The sequence below is a fragment of the Sminthopsis crassicaudata genome, chromosome 6, assembly GCF_048593235.1.
Source record: "Sminthopsis crassicaudata isolate SCR6 chromosome 6, ASM4859323v1, whole genome shotgun sequence".
Taxonomy (NCBI): domain Eukaryota; kingdom Metazoa; phylum Chordata; class Mammalia; order Dasyuromorphia; family Dasyuridae; genus Sminthopsis; species Sminthopsis crassicaudata.
Genome location: NC_133622.1, coordinates 118564393 through 118585044, shown reverse-complemented (window position 1 = coordinate 118585044; position 20652 = coordinate 118564393). Strand labels below are relative to the sequence as shown.

The 20652-nt window shown below is 33.7% G+C and overlaps 1 protein-coding gene across 1 annotated transcript in view; it reads right to left on the bottom strand.

The window, feature by feature from the left end:
* COL25A1 (collagen type XXV alpha 1 chain) overlaps positions 1-20652 on the bottom strand; it is a 535802-nt gene that overhangs the window by 200637 nt on the left and 314513 nt on the right. The window contains exon 5 of the mRNA XM_074272507.1: positions 111-128. Within this exon, the coding sequence (XP_074128608.1) occupies positions 111-128 (18 nt within the window). The remainder of the gene's footprint in view (positions 1-110; positions 129-20652) is intronic.

Here is a 20652-nt window from a genome sequence, read left to right as displayed (position 1 = left end):
TGATTGCCAGCAAATAGCTATTTTAATTTATCAATTGAAAAGAATTGTAGAAAACTTCAGCTTTGAGGAGTCCTACTTTGGAATCATTTCCTTATGAGGGACTTTCTTACCTGTGGACCCGGCTGACCCTGCAAAGGAAGAAAAAAAAAAGAATTACAAGATTGTTTTATTCATACATATTTTACTTCCTGAACTAATGGTAGGAAAGATCTTATTTTTCAAATATTTGTTGATTTTTTTAAAAGTATCACTTTCATTTTCAAACTTTCATTTTCCCACTGCCCTTTCCTACCTAAAAAGTCTTTATATAGCAAATGGTATAAAAATGCTTTATGTAGCAAAGATTTTTTTTTAAAGAATGAAGGATGGAGGGAAGAGGGGGAAAAGGCAGTCAGCCTATCAACTGAATTTACAAGTACAGACAACATTCCATGCAAATGAATCCCCATGTCTGCAAATACAGAAGAAAGATCACTTTTTCTCATCTCTCCCTTAGAGCCTAGCTTGAACTTACCTCTATTGTCAAAAAGAAAGATCTTTTCAATTCCACCTCCAAAGGTCAATCAAATTCTTAACTCAATGTCAAAATAACTTCATTTAAAATCTCAAATTTTACAATTTAGCTTATACAACTCCAGAGTGACTTGAAGAGATATTGAAATGTGATTGGGGAATGATAGAAGGAAAGGAAACAATAATTGCCTTAATATATTCTTAATAAAGGAATCATTTGTTGAGACTTTCCATAGCCCAGAGAATCACTTGGTGATTATGGGCTATATTTTCACAGATGATTAGATCATATGTCATACAAATAGGCACAAGAGAGAAAGAGGTACATTTTATGATTGGCTGATCCTTTGTCTTTCTGAGTATCCAGGAAACCCCCCCCCCATTTTAATTGAGCCAAAGGCTCTTAAAAAAACATTATGAAACATCTTCAGCTTCCTAACACAGTCAATAAAGTTTATGATCACTAACCAATTTAATGCATTTTGAATTTCATTTTTTGTTTGAAGTGTTAACATTTAAAAAAAACAACATAATTGAACTATTTCTCACAAAAATTCAGTCATTGAAAAAATATAAGTATTGATAATCCATTACTTTCTCAGATATTTTTAGATTAAAATCAGTTTTTCTATTCTACGAGATGAAAGGAAAGGATTCTATGAGTTACAAAAGAGACAAAAAGAACATTGCTCATGGTGGATCTACAGGGTTGGACAGGAAGAAGAAGGTAGTAATCAAAACAAAAGAAAAAAAAAAGCACCTTGAAAATATCTGCTTAATCCTGCTGTAAAAAGGGAGCAAGATTTCTTAACCTGTGCTTCACAGATTCACAAAGGATCCATGAATAGATTTCAAGAGATTTCTAAACTTGAATGGGAAAAATATATTATTTCAGTATAATTGACCTCCTTTATAATCATTGTAATTTTCTTTATGCATTTAAAAACCTTCTTTTGAGAAATGGACCTTAGGCTTTTCACCAGACTGTCAAAGAGGTCCATTATACACACACACACACACACACACACACACACACAGAGAGAGAGAGAGAGAGAGAGAGAGAGAGAGAGAGAGAGAGAGAGAGAGAGAGAGAGAGCTAAAAATCCCTCTTCTGGACAGCAATGGCAAAATGCCTACATGTGAAGTCTCAAAGGAAGATTTGAATTGGTCTCAAGCTCAAAAGGTTCTCTTGGATGAGTTCCAAAAAAGATTTTAAAAATCAACTAAGAGAGGTAGAAGAAAAGTTGACAAAATAAATGAGAGCTATGCAGGAAAATTATAGAGGAGGGGGAGAAGTCAATAGCTTGGAAGAAAAAGCACAAAAATTGACTGAAGAAAATAACTCCTTAAAAACAAGAATTGGCTTATTAGAAAAAAAATTCCATTGAACAAAACAACTCCTTTAAAGGTAGAATTGTCCAAATGGAAAGGAAGGTAAAGAAAAGCTATCCAAAGAAAATTACTAAAAATGGACAAGTAGGCAATTGAATTACTCAATGAGACATCAAGACAAAATTTAAAGAATGAAAAAAATAAAAGAAAATCCAAAATACCACATTGGAAAAACAATTGACCTGGAAAATAGATCCAGGAGAGATAATTTAAGGATTATTTTACTACCTGAAAGCCATAATCAAAAAAGAGCCAAAACACCTTTCAAGAAAATCATTAAGGAAAACTGCCCTAAGATCCTAGAACCAGATGGTAAAATAATGATTGAAGGAATTCACTGATCACCTCAGGAAAGAGATCCCAAAATGAAGACTCCAAGAAATTATTGTAAATCCTGAATTATCAGGTAAAGTAGAAAATGCTGCAAGATGCCATAAAAAATAATTCAGATATTAAGGAGCCACACTCAGGATTACCAGGACTTAGCAATTTCCATAGTAAAAGATCAGAGGGCATCGAATATGATATTGCAAAAGGCAAAAGAGCTTAAATTACAACCAAGAATCAAGTATCCAACCAAATTGAGCATAATTTTTTTAAGGGGAAAGATGGGTACTCAATGAAATAGGAGGTATTCAATCATTTATGTATGATGAAAAGATCAGTGCTGAACAGAAAATTTAATCTTTAAATACAAAACTCAAAAGAAGGATAAAAAGACAAACAGGAAAGAAAAATGTATGTTATTTAAAGGTTAAAAGGTTTACATCCCTACATGGGAAGATTATATTTCTAAGTCTTAAGAACTGTTTCTGTGTTAGGGCAGTTAGAAGGGGTATACATAAACACAGACTGTGAGTATTAAAAAACAAAAAACAAAAAAAACTTAAGGGGTGGGAAAATTATTGTACTGGAAGAAGGGGAAAGGGGAAGTAAAATGGGACAAATTCAGTACATGGAGAGGCATAAAAAACTTAAGAGTAGAGAGAAAGAAAGGAGAGGATTGAACATTGTTTGAATCTTAATTTCATCAGACTTGGCTTAACATACACATCTCATTGTGTATTTATCTTACCCTATAAGGAAGTAAGAGGGAAAAGGGGAAAGAAAAAGGAAGAAGGAAGGCTGATAGAAGGGAGGTCTGAAGTAGAAAGGACAAGGGCTAAGAAAAAGAGGAACTTATAGAAAAGAGGGCAGATTGAGAGAGGTGGGGCTCAGAAGCAAAACACTGATAAGAAAGGAAAGGGTGAAAGGAGAAAGTAAAATATAAAAGGGGAAAAATAGGATGGAGGGAAATATAGAGTTAGTAATCATATGTGAATGTGAATGTGATGAACTTTCCCATAAAATGAAAGTAGATAGCAAAGTAGATTAAAAGCCAGAATCCAATATATTGTTTATAAGAAATACATTTGAAGCAGAGACACATACAGAATAAAGGTAAAAGACTAGAGCAGAATATATTATGCTTCAGTTAAAGTAAAAACAAAAGTGGGATAATGATCCTGATCTTAGACCAAAATAGATATAATTAAAAGAGATAAGGAAGGAAATTATATCTAGCTAAAGAGTAATATAGATAATGAAGTAATATCAATTCTAAACGTATATATATTGTAGAGGGCCAGTATTGAATAAGATATTACTTGAACCTCTCTGTAATGGTAAACAATTCAAAGCACTGGCTCTTCATCTTCCTAACAATAAGTGAAAGATACCCGAGATAAATTTAGAATAATCTTGATGGAGAATGTATGTGACAAGAAAAAGGCATCACAATTATGCTATTTAAGACTTTATCTTGGCAAATACATTTGCATGATAATTTCTGCTATTTACAACTCTGTTTCTTTCTTTCTTTTTTTTTTTTTTTCCTCTGAGGCTGGGGTTGAGTGACTTGCCCAGGGTCACACAGCTAGGAAGTGTTAAGTGTCTGAGACCAGATTTGAACTCGGGTCCTCCTAAATTCAAGGCTGGTACTCTATCTACTGCACCACCTAGCTGCCCCCTACAACTCTGTTACAATAAATACCTTGGTATTGATAAACATCACAAATATTTACAATTCTATTGGTATTGATTAGCATCACAACTATTCTATTTACAATTCTGTTTTGATAAGTATCTTAGTATTGATAATTAAGGTGAATACTGAACTGTCAAAATATGGTTTATACACTAACCCTGGAATGTATACGGCATCACCTGGAAGTATTTAGTGTTAATGTAATATTAGCTTAAAGAGTATATAAACCCTGGTTCTCAGATTAATAAATAGAGATTGAAAAACATATTGTCTACCTGGCCTCACATATACAATTCAGATTCACACTCTCCATATTCACTGGAATTGGACTCTGGTAATACACCAAGTGATATACCATCCATCTTCTTAGAGGAGAAGTTAAGTTGACTTGCAAGAGAAAATAGACAGCAAAACTATACTAATAGTGGATCTCGACCTCCTTCTCTTGAACTAGATAATTCTAAACACAAAATAAACAAAAAAGAAATTAAGGAGGTAAACCGAATTTTAGAAAAATTCGAGGGGGACAGAGCCAAGATGGTGGAGAGGAGACATGTCTTTTTCTGAGCTTTCCCCATATCCCTTAAATTAACAGCAAAGTAAGCTCCTGCAGTGGTTTTGGAGTGTAACAAATTTCCAGCAGAAGATAATTGGGAAAGTCTGCAGAATTGGTCTGTTTCAATTGGGCACAGAGAGAGGTGGCTGAGAGCAGGGAGCCACAGAGAAACCCAAGCGCAGGCAGTGCCTAGACCCAGGATAGGGTGAGCTTCACATGCTGGGGAATCTATGAGGATGAATCTCCAGCAGTATTGGCTACCCTGTCCAGCAGATTACCTGTAAGAGATCCAACACAAATACAAATACAAATTGTGAGCCTCTAAACCTCAGAATATCAGGATCTGGTCCTGCCCACTCAGCACCAGAAGTGAGACATCACTGACCCAGCATAGCCACTGTTGTCTATAGAGGAAGCTTGGACAATCTCCCCTTTGCCCTAAAAGCAGACGTTAACCTTTAAAAAAAAAAAAGAGCAAAAAAGCAAAAAGAACTCTGACCATAAATAGTTTTTATGGAGAAAGAGAAGAAGACATTTCAAACCCTGAGGACACTAAAAGCAGATCATTTCCAGATGAAGCTCCAAAGAGTGATATGATTTGATCCCCATCTCATAAGACTCTCTTAGAAGAATTCAAAAAGGATCTTAAAGAGAGTTAGAAGAGAAATGGGGAAAGGAATTGAAAACTTTGCAAAAGAGTTTGGAAAAGGAAACAGGAATTATCTGAAGAAAACTCCTTACAAAATAGATTTGACAAAATGGAAAAAAGAATACAACTCCTTGAAAAACAGAATTTGTGAAATGGAAAAAAAAAACAACTCCTTAAAAAACAAAATTTGTGATATGGAAAAAAAAAGTCCATAGCATAAAATAATTCATTAAAAAATTCAGTTAGCCTATACAAAAGGAACTGCAGAGAGCAGACGTGACTTTCTGTGATCTCCTCTGACTTTCTCCCAAATCAACAGCAGATAAAGCCTCTAAATTGGTTTTGGAGTCAAAGAATTCACAAATAAGTGGAGTACAACACTTTCCCAGAAGAAGATACCTTGGAAGAACTTCATACAGGTCTGTGTCAAATAGGCAGGGAGACAGTCTGCCAAGCTCAGAACTCAGCACAGGGAAAACGGGGCAAGAAGCTGGGGCAGGGAGTCAGAGCTGTTAAAAATAACATTCTTGACACTGAAAATCAGATATCAAGAAAAGTTTATTAAAGAAGTGTTATGGGTAAGAACTTGAAACAAGGTGTTAAGTCAGTGAAATTGATAGAGACAATGGTTATTTAGCATGGTGCTTAACAGTCTCTAGTTCAGTAATGTACGTAGTACTTAATATAGTTCTACAAGATTCACACCTTTGATAAGAGAGCATATAAGTTTGGACAGATTCAGACAGAATCAGAACTAGAGAAGACAGAGAAGTGGTGGCAGACTCTCCTCCTTCACTTCTCCACTGAAACCAACACCCCAGAAGGCCTCCAGAAAACTAGCTGAGCCCCAAGTGAAGGAGACAAGACTTTGAAGGAGACAATAAAGGATTTGGACTTTAACCCCTGACTACACTTGTGGTGATTACTGAATTGAAACGAAGGCTGCTCCCAGAGAACCCAAGAAAACTTCAACAGAAAACATTACATTTTAGAGAGAATATTACAAAGAAGAATCTTTAAGGAATCATCTTAATGTTTCTGGCCAGAAATGGACCCCACTCCTCTTAGGGAAGTGGGAGCATTAAGTACAGAAATGGGGGAACCTTTATACTTGCTTGGATGATCAGGTCCTCTCTTCAGAAAACAGATTGGCCTATTTTATTCAGGTTACAGTCTTTCTGATATTCCAACTACATGTTTTCCCTTAATATATATAAAATACATCCCCTATCATACACCCCATGTTCAAAGATGGCAGAAAACTCTTTCTCTGGAGTATGTTGTTTAATATTCAATTAGCCTGTTAAGCAGGCATAGTAATGGTCAGGTCATTGATCCCAACTAGTTTGGGCTGGATGGACTATTATTTTAAATCTGTGGTTTTCTCAAAAATACAAGAGTCTTTCTGATTGGTTGAATCCACCTATGCCTTCCTAGTCTCTCAATTTCTTATTTGCTCAAGGCTTCTATTGATCACTTAATTATCATGTGAATCTTACTCTTCCTTAGCCTCTCACATTCTGAAAATGTCTTAGTCAGTGGTACCCACTATCCCAATCCCACACTATCTCAAAGCTTGTAACATTGTGGAAACCCAACTTTTCAGCATTTCTCATAGAGCATTGCAACTTCCATCCATCTGGAAATCTTTTATGAATCTCTTAGTCTATTATGTCCTGATTGTAAGCAGGTGGTTTGGCAGATTTGCATTTTGTAAAAGGCAAATTGTAAACCATTGAGCCCTGGAAGAACACCAACCCTAGCTGCCTTTACCCAACAATGAAAATCAATCAGCAGAACTATCCCTAGGACAAATTAAAGCAACTGCTGCTCTTTTGCATTGAACAGAACTCAAACTTTAAAAAAATGAATAAAAAAACCAAAAAGAACTCTCACCCTAGACAACTTTTATGGAGAGAGAGAACAGACCTCAAATCGTGAAGTTCCTAAAGGCAAAGCAACTGCAGATGAAGCCCCAAAGGGAGATATGAGCTGCTCCCCATTTCACTAGGCTTTCTTGGAAGATTGCATAAAGGACCTTAAAAGAGTTAGAAAAAATGGAGAAATCAAATGAAATCATTGCAAGAAGGAATGGAAAAACATATAATGCCCTATAAAAGAGATATGAAAAAGACACCAATTCAATGAAAAATAAAATTTATGAAATGGAAAAAGAATGCAATGAACAAAAAATTCAATTGGCCAATTACAAAAGGAGCTAAAAAAGATAACTGAAGAAAATCATACACTAAAAATTAAAATAGAACAAATGGAAGTGAATGACTCAATAAGACTTCAAGAATCAGTCAAACAAAAAGCAACAACAACAAAAAAGAAAAAATAGAAGAAAATATGAAATATCTCCTAGGAAAAGCAACAGATGTGGAAAATAGATCGAGGACAGACAATTTAAAGATCATTGGACTTCCTAAAAGCCATGATGAAAAAAAGAACCTAGAAATTATCTTACAGGAAATCATAAAAGAAAAGTGCCCTGATATTTTAGAATCAGAAGGTAAAATAGCCATTGAAAGAATTCATCAATCACTTCTTGAAAGAGACCCCAAAATTAAATCTCCAAGGAATATCGTGGCTAAATTTCAGAACTATCGTGCCAAGGAAAAGATACTGCAAGTAGACAGAAAGAAACAATTCAAATACTGAGGAGCCATAATCAAGATTACATAGCACTTAGCAGCTTCCACCTTAAAGGACTGGAGGGCCTGGAATCTGATATTCCAAAAGGCAAAAGAACTTGAATCACAGCCAAGGATAAGCTATCCAGCTAAAATGAGCATTATCTTTCAGAAAAGAAGATGGACATTCAATGATATAGGTGAATTTCACCTATTTCTTTTTTGTTTTCTTTTGTTTATATTTTCATTTTTGCTGAGGCAAATTGGGGTTAAGTGACTTGCCCAAGGTCACATAGCTAGGAAGTATTAAGTGTCTGAGGCCAGATTTGAAATAACGGCTTCCTATCTTCAGGGCAGATGCTCTATCCACTGTACCACCTAGCTGCCCCAAATTTCACATATTTCTAATGAAAAGACCAGAACTGAATAAAAACTTTGATCTCCAAACACAGAACTCAAGAGAAACATGAAAAGGTAAAAAGGAAAGAACTCTTGAGAACTATATTTATGTTAGGGATATACATAGAAAATATGAGTATAATTTGATTTTATTATGATAATATAAAAAAAGAAACTAGAGGTGAAAAGGAGATGATGCCAGAAAAAGAGGAAAAAGGAGGTAAAATAAGGGAAATTGCATCTCACTAAGAGGCAAAGAAAACCTATTATAATTGAGGGAGGGGAATGAGCAATGTGTAAATCTTGCTCTGATCAGATTTGGCTCTAAGAGAGAATATCAGACATTTGGTTTCACAGAAAAACTTGTTTCATTTTATAGGAAAGTGGGAGGGAAAGGAGGAAAAGAAAGGGAGAGATGAATGGAAGGGAAAAGAGAAGTATTAGGGGAAAGGTATAAAAAAGTGGGAGGGGCTCTAAAAGGAGAGGACTGTTTGAAGGAGGTGGCCATCAAAAGCAAAATACTGGGGAGGACGGAAAGGGAAAAGGAAAGGGAAAAGCATAACTTAGGGTAAATAAGATGGCAGGAAATACAGAATTAGTTATTTTTACTGTGAATGTGAATGGGATGAACTCTCTCATAAAACAAAAGTACAGACTGGATTAAAAGCTAGAATCCTACAATATGTTGTTTATAAGAAATATATTTAAAGAAGAGTGATAACATACAGTGTGAAGGTAAAGGGCTAGATCAGAATCTATTATTCTTACATTCTTTTTTTTTTTTTTTCCCCTGAGGCTGGGGTTAAGTGACTTGCCCAGGGTAACACAGCTAGGAAGTGTTAAGTGTTTGAGATCAGATTTGAACTCAGGTCCTCCTGAAATCAAGGCTGGTGCTCTATCCACTGCGCCACCTAGCTGCCCCAGAATCTATTATTCTTTAGGTGAAGTAAAAAAAGCAGGGATAGTGATCCTCATATCAGATCAAATAAAAGCAAAGATACATCTTAATTAAAAGAGATAAGGAAGGAAACTATATTTTACTAAACATATGTTTAATATTGATATACCATAGATAATGAAGCAATATCAATATTAAACATATATGTACCAAGTGGTATAGCATCCAAATTTCTAGAGGAGAAGTTAAGAGAAATACAAGAAGAAATAGATAGCAAAACTATACTAGTGGGAGATCTCAACCTTGTTCTCTCAGAGCTAGATAAATCAAACCACAAATAAGAAAGAAGTTAAGAAGATAAACAAAATGTTAGAAAAGTTAAGTATGATAGATCTTTGGAGAAAATTGAATGGAGACAGAAAGGAGTTTACTTTTTCTCAGCAATTCATGGAACTTATACAAAAATTGACCATATGTTAGGGTATAAAAACCCCAAAATCAAATGCAGAAAGGCAGAAATAGTAAATACATTTTTTTTCAGATCATGATGACCCTAACCCTAGAAAGGAATATACTTTCTTCTCAGAAGTTCATGGATCCTATACAAAAATTGACCATATATTAGGACATAAAGATCTCAAAATTAAATGTAGGAAGGCAGAAATAATAAATGCCTTCTTCTCAGACCACAATGCAATAAAAGCTACATTCAGTAAAAAGTTAGGGATAAATAGACCAAAAAGTAATTGGAAACTGAATAATCTCATCTTAAAAAATGACTGGGTGAAAGAGCAAATTATAGAAACAATTAATAATTTCACCCAAGATAATGACAATGATGAGACACCATACCAAAATCTGTGGGATGCAGATAAAGCAGTAATAAGGGGAAATTTTATATCTTTAGAGGCTTATTTGAAGAAAATAGAGAAAGAGAAGATTAACGAATTGGGCTTGCAACTTAAAAGGCTAGAAAAAGACCAAATTAAAAACCCCCAACCAAAAATTAAACTTGAAATACAAAAATTAAAAGGAGAAATCAATAATATTGAAAGTAAAAAAACTATTGAATTAATAAATAAAACCAAGAGTTGGTTTTATGAAAAAGCCAATAAAATAGATAAACCTTTGGTAAATCTGATCAGAAAAAAGAAAGAGGAAAATCAAATTGTCAGTCTTACAAATGAAAAGGGGGATCTTTCTACCAATGAAGAGGAAATTAAAGAAATAATAAGGAGTTACTTTGCCCAACTTTATGCCAATAAATTTGATAACTTAAGTGAAATGGATGACTTCCTCCAAAAATATAGGCTGCCTAGATTAACAGAGGATGAAATAAATTGCTTAAATAGTCCCATTTCAGAAAAAGAAATAGAACAAGCTATTAATCAACTCCCCAGGAAAAAATCCCCTGGACCAGATGGATTTACATGTGAATTCTACCAAACATTTAAAGAACAATTAGCCCCAATGCTATATAAACTATTTGAAAAAATAGGGAATGAAGGAGTCCTACCAAACTCCTTTTATGACACAGACATGGTACTGATACCTAAACCAGGTCGATCGAAAACTGAGAAAGAAAATTATATACCAATTTCCTTAATGAATATTGATGCTAAAATCTTAAATAAGATATTAGCAAAAAGACTTCAGAAAATCATCCCCAGGATAATACACTATGATCAAGTAGGATTTATACCAGGAATACAGGGCTGGTTTAATATTAGGAAAACTATTAGTATAATTGACCATATTAATAATCAAATTAATAAAAACCATATGATCATCTCAATAGATGCAGAAAAAGCATTTGATAAAATCCAACATCCATTCCTACTAAAAACTCTTGAGAGTATAGGAATAAATGGATTATTCCTTAGAATAATCAGGAGCATATATTTAAGACCTTCAGTAAGCATAATATGCAATAGAAATAAACTGCAACCTTTCCCAGTAAGATCAGGAGTGAAACAAGGTTGCCCACTATCACCATTACTATTCAATAGAGTACTAGAAACACTAGCCTCGGCAATAAGAGCAATAATTAGGAGTTATTTTGCCCAACTATAGTCAATAAATTCAATTACCAAATGAAATGGAGGAATATATTGCCCAGGTTAACAAAAGAAAAAATAAATTATTTAAACAGTCCTATTTTAGAAAAAGAAATAGAACAAGCTATTAATCAACTCCTTAAGAAAAAATCTCCAGGGCCAGATGGATTTATATGTGAATTCTACCAAACATTCAAAGAATAATTAATTGCAATACTATACAAACTATTTCAAAAAACAGGGAAAGAAGGAGTTCTACCAAGTTCTTTTTATGATACAGTTATGGTGCTGATACCTAAACCAGGTAGGGTGAAAACAGAGAAAGAAAATTATAGACCAATTTCTCAAATAATATTGATGCAAAAATCTTAAATAAAATATTAGCCAAGAGATTATAACAATTCATCATAATTCAGCATAATACACTATAACCAAGTGGTATTTATAATAGGAATGCAGGTAAACTATCAACATAATTGGCCAAATCAATAATGAAACTAGTAAATCATATGATTATCTTAATAGATACAGAATTTTTTTTTATAAAATATAGCACCCATTGCTAATAAAAACACTAGAGAGCATAGGGAATAAATGGAGTTTTCCTTAAAGTGATAAGTAGCATCTATCTAAAACAACCAGAAACTAAAAATTATTTTACAGAGCTACAATAATAATAATAAAATTCTTCTGGAAAAAAAGATCAAGAATATCCAAAGAATTTATGGGGAAGGATGAAATTTTAAAAAGCCTTAGCAGATTTAAAGTTTATAAAGTGGCAATCCTATATTTAAAAAAAAAATTAAATATTATTTATTTATGTATTTATTTATTAAAGTAACTGACCAAGAAATAGAATGGAGGATCAGTGGAATAGGTTAATTACACAATACATTATAGTTAATGACAAAGACTCCAGCTTCTGTGATAATAACTCACTATTTGACAAAAACTGCTAAGAAAACTAGAAAACAGTATGTCAGAAACTGGGCACCCTATACCATGATAAGTTCAAAATGAGCATATGATTTACATATAACAGGTGATACTATAAGGAAATTAGAAGAGCACGGGATAGTTTATCTGTCAGATTGTGGGGGGAAAGGAGGATTTATGATGAAATAAGAAATAAAGAGCATTATGAAATGCAAAATGGATAATTTTGATTACCTTAAAATGAAAAGTTTTTGCATAAACAAAACTAACGTAGCCAAGATTACAAGAGAAGCAGAAAGCTGGGAAACAATTTTTCTGATAATATTGCTGATAAAGGCCTGAATTCTAAAACATAGAACTGAGTCAAATTTATAATACAAGTCATTCCCCAATTGATAGTCAAAGATATGAACAGAAAATTTTCAGATAAAGAAATGTCATATGAAAAAATGCTCTAAAATCACTATTGATTAAAAATGCAAATTAAAACTACTCTAAGGTACTTCCTCACATCTATCAGATTGGCTAAAATGACAGAAAAAAAATAATGATTAATGTTGGAGAGAATGCGGGAAAAGTGGGTCCTTAATGTATTGTTAATAATAGAGTGGTGAAATGATCTATCAATTCTGTAGAGTAATTTGGAATTATGGCTAAAGAACTAAAAAACTGTACATACCCTTTGATGCAAATCATAAAAAAGAAAAAAGGATCCATATGTGCAAAAATGTTTGCAGTAGGTGCTTTTTGTGATATCAAGGAATTGGATATTGAATGAATGCTTATCAATTGGGGAATGTTTGAATAAGGTATGGCATATAAAGGTAACATAATATTATTGTTCTTTAAAAAATGCTGAGTAGGGGGACAGGTAGGTAGCACAGTCGATAGAGCACCAGCCTTGAATTCAGGAGTACCCGAGTTTAAATCTGGTCTCAGATACTTAACACTTCCTAGCTGTGTGACCCTAGGCAAGTCACTTAACCCCAGCCTCAGAGGAAAAAAAAAAAAAAAAAGGAAAAAATGGTGAGTAGGCTGATTTCCAAAAAGTCTGGACTTGGCTCTTTTCAGCAATACAGTTTTTAAAGATAATTTCAATAGACTTGGGCTGGAAAATGCTCTCTGCATCTAGAGAGCGATTAAAAGTGAATCACAGTATACTATTGTCTCCTTTTTTGTTGTTTGTTTTTTCTTTTTTCAGGATTTTTCCTTTTTGTTCTGATTTTTTCTTTTACAAAGCTAATATGAAAATATGTTTAAAATGATTACACATAGTTAACCATTAGCAAATTGCTTGCTTACTTGGGAAAGGGAGTGGTAAGTAAAGGAGAGAGGAACATTTTGGAATTCAAAATTTACAAAAATAAACTATCTTTATATAAATAAAATACTATTGAGAAAAAAAGAAGAATCCCTTCTCTAAGTGTGCTGACTTAGAATGCCCTGACAAGAAAAGTATAGACCAGTGATATCAAATACAAATAGAAATGGGGCAGTCACTAAACCATACATAAGAATCCCTATGGGCTGCATATTGACTTAGAAAAAACATACCTAATATTTATGCAATATTATCTCATTTGACCTCACAATGTTTATCCTTCATTATCGAAGAGGACCAATAATATCAAAAACGAAATGTCATGTGAAACTTGCATGTGAATTGAATTACAGTGAGAAGAGTTGTGCAAGGCCTTAATCTCTCCTCCAGAGCCATCTGGATTCAATGGCAAGCTACACATCAGGATGACTGAGATCCCAGATGCAAAAGGAGACTTTGGCTTTTCTTTCTCATATCTTGGTTTGACTCAGGCAATAATAATTTTACAAATATTATCTCATTTGATATTCACAATAATCTTGGGGAGGTAGGTACTATTATTATTATTATTCCTTCTTTACAGATGAAGAAACTGGTATAAATTGAGATTAACTGATTCACCTAGTAAGTGTTTCAGGGCTGAATTTGAACTCAGGTCTTTCTGACTCTAGACCTGGGGATCCATTCATTTGGTCATAAGTTTTTGTTATGGTGGTGGTTGTTGTTTGAATACATCAACACATTAAAACCAGACAGAAAGTACATTTTAATCTTCTTTTGAGCTACATTCAGGAGTGTTGTGGCCACATAGATAGACCTGAGAGTTTATTGCCTCTATAGGCAGAAAATTTTGTTGGCCAACTAGTAATCTTTCCCTCTCATTGGATGACTTCAAAAACATTTTTAAGGAGGACCCCAAGCCATATCTGAGAAGTAATCACATCACTACTCCAGACTTCTCTTGTTCTATACCCTGAACCTGTCAGAGACTAACACATAAAGACACATTCAGCTTCTTTTTATATATTGTCTAGGAATCTTTTTTTTCTCAATAGCTACTTATTTAAGGATGAAACATAAACATTTCAAACTAATATTCCTCATAATTGGTCTCTGATCTACTTTTCCAGAAATCTACTTTTTCTATTAACTCTCTATCTCTCTCTCCCCTTCTTTTGCTCAGTGTTCCAACAAAGCTGAAGTCATCATTTAAAACTCTAGTTTGCACAAGTGACTGTCATGAGAACTTTCTTATCTTTTCTATATGAGAAGATATATAAATGATACATCTCAGCACAGGCAAATATACATAGTTTATTGTTGTTATTCAGTCATTCAGTCATGTCCAACTCTTTGTGACCTCATAGACATAGAATGCCAGGCCCCTCTTTCCTCCACTATATCTTGAAGTCTGTCCTAATTTATATTCATTGCTTCCAATGCAAAATCTATTTATCTCATCCTCTGCCATTCTTTTTTTTTTCTTTTGCCTTCAATCTTTAGCTACATCAGGGTCTTTCTTAGTGAGATCTGTTTTTTCCTTTTATGGCCAAAGTATTTAAGCTTCAGTATTTGACTTCCCAGTGAACAGGATGAATTAATATCTTTAAAGAGTACATAATAGGTGATGGATTCATGTTTATTGAAGTTAATTGAATTTAATGCCCCAGCCCAGAGTGAGACAGCACAACCTTGAAAATAAGCATAATATAAACCACCTGAGTCTAGCATTGCTCCAAAAGTTCCCCAAATACTCCAGTTCTGCTATCTACATAGAATCTTAAGAAAATCAAATGATATCATAATTTACACGAGGTTCAAACTATAAAGTCAGCCTAGAAAGTAAATATCGTATTTATTCAAAATTACCCTCTCTCCACAGGTCTCCAAGGGAAGCAGCATCTAATTGGTTGAAACAATGAACAATGTCAATAAGCTGGATCCATATCTTCCATATAAAATCTATGTTGAGATGGAGATAGAAAGTGAGACTTAGTACTACCTAAAAATAGACAGATGTGGCTGTTCCCTTTGTCCCAGCTATAGTCCTTCTCTCCTGGTGCTTTCTTCTGCTCTCCTACTGTCATCTCTTCCTTGAGTATGAAATATTTATATTATTATTCCTCTTCTCAGCTCCTTTTATTGGCTGAGCAGTTAAATTCATATAAGTTAAGTGTAAGAATGTTAGTGACTCCACTATAAGCCTAGGAATGGCAATATGTTTTCCAATCATATGCCAGAAAATTGTCAAATGAAAGCCAAAAGAAGAAGAGGTGACAAACTTGGACAAAGCTTCCTTGAATAAAAAATGTTTCCCCCAAAGAAGGTCAAATTTGACCACTTGACAAAGTGACAGGGGCTCATGTACTTGCATATACAAGCCAATGCTGTCAAAACAGCACGTTAACATGTGAATAAAAATGATTTTTTTCCTAGCTCTCACTTAACATCACTGGACTGAAACTAACTGTATCTGACAGCTAAAGGGCATCTCTGCCTTGGTTGAATCATATTATAAAATGTCACAGTCATTAAAATAGACAGCAAAGGGCACTGTGAGGGATGTCTTTAGTCTTTCCCTCTTTGGGAAGTCCATATAGCTCATCTTGGTTTTTAATTAATGAAAAAAGTATTCCATGTCCATTTGAAAAGCTATGCTTTCAGCATCTATCATTTGAATTCATTTTTTGAAATACTGAAATTCAAAATAAATAAGGATTTGTAGTCCAAGAGATTTCCATGAATAAAGAACTTCAAGTTCTTTTGAAAAACAAATCAACATGATGAAATTAAAACTATTTCTACTCATATAAAAAGGTGTTCTAAATCATTATTGATCAGAGAAATGCAAATTAAATCAGCTCTGAGACACCACTACACACCTGTCAGATTGGCTAGGATGACAGAAAAGATAATGACGAATGTTGGAGGTGATGTGGGAAAACTGGGACACTGATGCATTGTTAGTGGAGTTGTGAACAGATCCAATCATTCTGGAGAGCAATTTGGAACTACACTCAAAAAATTATCAAACTGTTTGATCCAGAAGTATTACTACTGGGCTTATATTCCAAAGAGATATTAAAGAAGTGAAAGGGAGCTGTATGTACAAGAATGTTTGTGGCAGTCTTTTTTGTAGTGGCTAGAAACTGGAAATTGAATGGATACCCATCAATTGGAGAATGGCTGAGTAACTTGTGGAATATGAATGTTATGGAATAGTATTGTTCTGTGAGAAATGACCAGCAGGATGAATACAGATTCTTGGAGAGACTTACATGAACTGATGCTGAGTGAAATGAGCAGAACCATAAGATCATTATACACTTCAACAACAATACTATACGAGGAACAATTCTGATGGAACTGGCTATCTTCAGCAATGAGAGGATCCAATTCAATTCCAACTGATCAGCAATGAATAGAACTAGCTATACCTAGCAAAAGAACATTGGGAAATGAGTGTGGATCACAACATAGCATTTGCACTCTTTTTGTTGTTGTTTGCTTGCATTTTTGTTTTACTACCCAGGTTATTTTTACCTTCTTTCTAAATTCTATTTTTTTTGTGCAACAAGATCACTATCTTAATATGTATATAAATATTGTATTTAACATATACTTTAACATGTTTAACATGTATGGGACTGCATGCCATATAGGGAAAGGGATGAAGGGAAGGAGGGGGAAAGTTGAAATAAAAGTTTTGGAAAGGGTCAATGTTGAAAAATTACCCATGCATATGTTTTGTCAATAAAAGGAAGAAGAAGAAGAAGGAGGAGGAGGAGGAGGAGGATAAGGAGAAGAAGAAGAAGAACAACAACAACAACAACAAGAGGAAGAACAAGAAGAACAAGAACAAGAGGAAGAACAAGAAGAACAAGAACAAGAACAACAAGAAGAAAAGAAAAACAAATCAACAAGCAACTTTGTACCAGGTAAGTTGCTAAGCATCAGGGATACAAAGAAAGAAAACAAACAAACAAAAAACAGTCCCTGCCCTTAAGAAACTCACATTCTAATGGTGGAGACAATATCCAAACATCAATATTAGTACAAGATGTATATAGGATAATTTAGAGATAATCTCACAAGCCAAACATAAAGGATTAGGGTTGATATACTCCCTAGAAGGGTTCAGCAGATATTTGAAACTTGAAAGATATCACTATCCACTTAAATGCCAGAAAGTTTTCAAAATTCAGTCTTTATATTCCTCAATATTTTGGCTTTCCTCATAGCTGAGAATGCAATAAACATTTAAAGTAATAATCAACAAGCATTTATTAAGCATTGCCTACATGCCTATTGCTACAGTAGAAAGACACTGGGAACACAAAGACAAAAAAAAAGATATTAGATATTTTTCAAGAACTAAGAATATATTTTGGTATAATGAATATCTGAAAATTAAAGCCCTAGAAGTTGTGTTTTTTTTTTTTTAATTTGTAGGCTGGATTTGAGTGACAACTGGAATTCTGTGCTCTAGTCCTGCAGACCATCCACAAATGATAACTATTTAAAAAAAAACATGGTGCTGCTTCAAAATAGCTGGCATTTATAGAACATTTTAAGATTCTGACAAAATAGCAACTATTATCTCATTTAATCTTTATGACAATCTTAAGAGGCAGGTGTTATTGTCATCATTTTATAGATGAGGAAACTGAGACTAAGAGAAATTAAGTAATTTCTTATGATTACATAGCTAAGAAGGTATCTGATATCGGATTTGAACTCAAGTCTTCCTGACTCCAAGCCTGGCACTCTATCCGTTGGATCTCCTAGTTGCCTTTGTTTCCTGCTACTAAAAGAAGCAAAATTATTCTCATATATTATCTTCTGGGTTATATATACTTTCTTTTGCCAGAGTGTGTGTTTGTGTGTATGTGTGTGTGATATATTGTATTTTTTCCTCAATAACATGTTAAAACAATTTTTGAAGTTTTTTTGTCTTGAGTTACAAATTCTGTCCCTTTCCCTCTTCCCTCCTCCATTCCTGAGACCGTAAGCAATCAGATATAGGTTGCTATATGTGTGTGTATGTATGTATGTGTGCATATGTATATATGTATATATATGAAAATAAATAGATAATACATTATTATATAATACATAATACATTATTTGGTATATGTATATGAAAATACATATATAATAAATTATATTGTATAAATATATCTAATACAAGCAAAATACATAGTGCAGTATTACAAAATGTATTTTATAGTATTCATGAATGTATATTGCTATGAAAATACTTATGATACATTATTATATAATACACTGTAGTGTGTGTATGTGTGTACTCATCTACTGAATTATAGATTGCATATTCAAATGATGACAGCACTGGAACTTAAACCAATTAATCCAAATAAAATAAAAACAAAGAATGAAGGGCAGCAAAAGTGGTAGGTTGTTACAGCTATATAGGGCATGCAAATCTTTCTGCCTTAAGTTTTATTCATGCTCTAGAACTTAAGCCTTGTCCCAGGGTGTGGATGAGAACCCAGCCCAGCCTAGAGGTAATTATATAGAAAACATGACAAGCATTTAAGTGTGATTTAAAACCTATATTAAACAGTACATGCCTTAAAAATCTTATGCAAGATTTCAAACCTGCCTCTCAGCCAATATTATGTAATCTACTACTAGCCAGAAGCCATAAAAAAAAATTGGGAGAAATAGGTACTTTTATGGCCATCATTTAAAAAAAGAAAAAAAAAAAAAACCTGGCCAAATGATAGAGGTAATAAGATGAGAGAGGTTCTGTGAGTGGCAATGGCAGCTGGAAGTAGAAGGCTCCTAGGATGTCAAAAAAGAGCACCATAGAATAGTCATGAAAGATGACTCATAGATACAAATTTATGCTTGAGAAAACTTGGCGAGAAAGATGAAGGCAGAGTAAAAATCCAACAGATAGCAAAAAGAATACTAGAGTCTGGTATAGAGAGTAGGGGAAGAAGGAACCAAAGATTTTAGACATGTGCATATATATAACTGTGTTTGTTTAAATAAAAATTTAGATATATTATGTATATGTATTAAAAATAGCTACCTCTTGTTACTAGGTAATTAGAGTTCAGAGGGAGATCCAGTCCAAAGTGAGAAGACTAAAGGTATTTGACATAAATGTGTGACTCTAGTCAAATCATGTAATCTCTATAAGCTTTAGATTCCTCCTTGATAAAATGAAGAAAATGGATCAGATGATCCCTAAGGTTAGAATTAATGCTGAAAGGGATCTCATCTAGTCTGATCTCCTAATTATAATATAACTGATGAAACTAAGGTTTAGAATAAGTGAATAATAAATAATAAATTACTGAGTTTAAAATCAAGTCTTCAGAATTCAAATTTTGCCTCAGACACTTGCTGGCTTTGACCCTGGACAAGTCATTTAATGTACTTTATAGCCTCAGTTTCCTCCTTAAAAAATGGGATAATGTTTACACCTATATTAAGGGGGTATCATGAAGACTGAGATAACATGTTAAATACTGCAAAACTTAAAGTGCTATATCCAGATGGCTCTGGAAGCTAAAGTGAGGGTAGTGACCCTGTACAGCCCTCCCTCACTTAAATGCAATTCATTTTAATGTCATAGCATCACCTCCCTAATATCATTGTCCTCTTTGAAAATGAAGGACAAACAACAAATGTTTATTACTGTTAATATTATTTCCAGCATCCTACAGATGTGTCTTTGGCTGAACTAGAAACCGCATTACCACAGAACTTTAAGTCTGTGATCCTTTGATAAGTAATGACTGAGGAAATAGCTACAAATCCTGAGAGAGTTTGACTTTAAAATCTGTCAAAATGGCAAAAATGATTTCATTATTTCCAGTTAAGAATTTAAGCAGTTTGTAAAAGATATTTCTTGCCATTAGATGTAATTTGTAATTAGAAAGAGGTTTGATTATAGAAAAAATAAAAGCTAAAAATAATAACTTTAAAAACTAAGGTTCTCAAACTAGCCTTAAAGTATTCTTCTGCATTTTTCATATCTAATCCCATTTGCTAATGGGAATTTTCCTAAACCTCGTTGGAATAATGATCAAGTGTCAGGGATTTTTGCCTTTTTCACTCTGCTGTGATGAACCCAAGATGGCCAGCTATAAAGTATGACTTTTATGAGCTAAAACTTGAGGGTTTTTTAAAGTTGAATTCTTAGAAATAAGTTGGGTCAATCAAGTTTTTTTGGGGGAAAAATCACTCAACTCTCTATCCAACAACTAACTCTTACTATAATCAAGTCCAGAG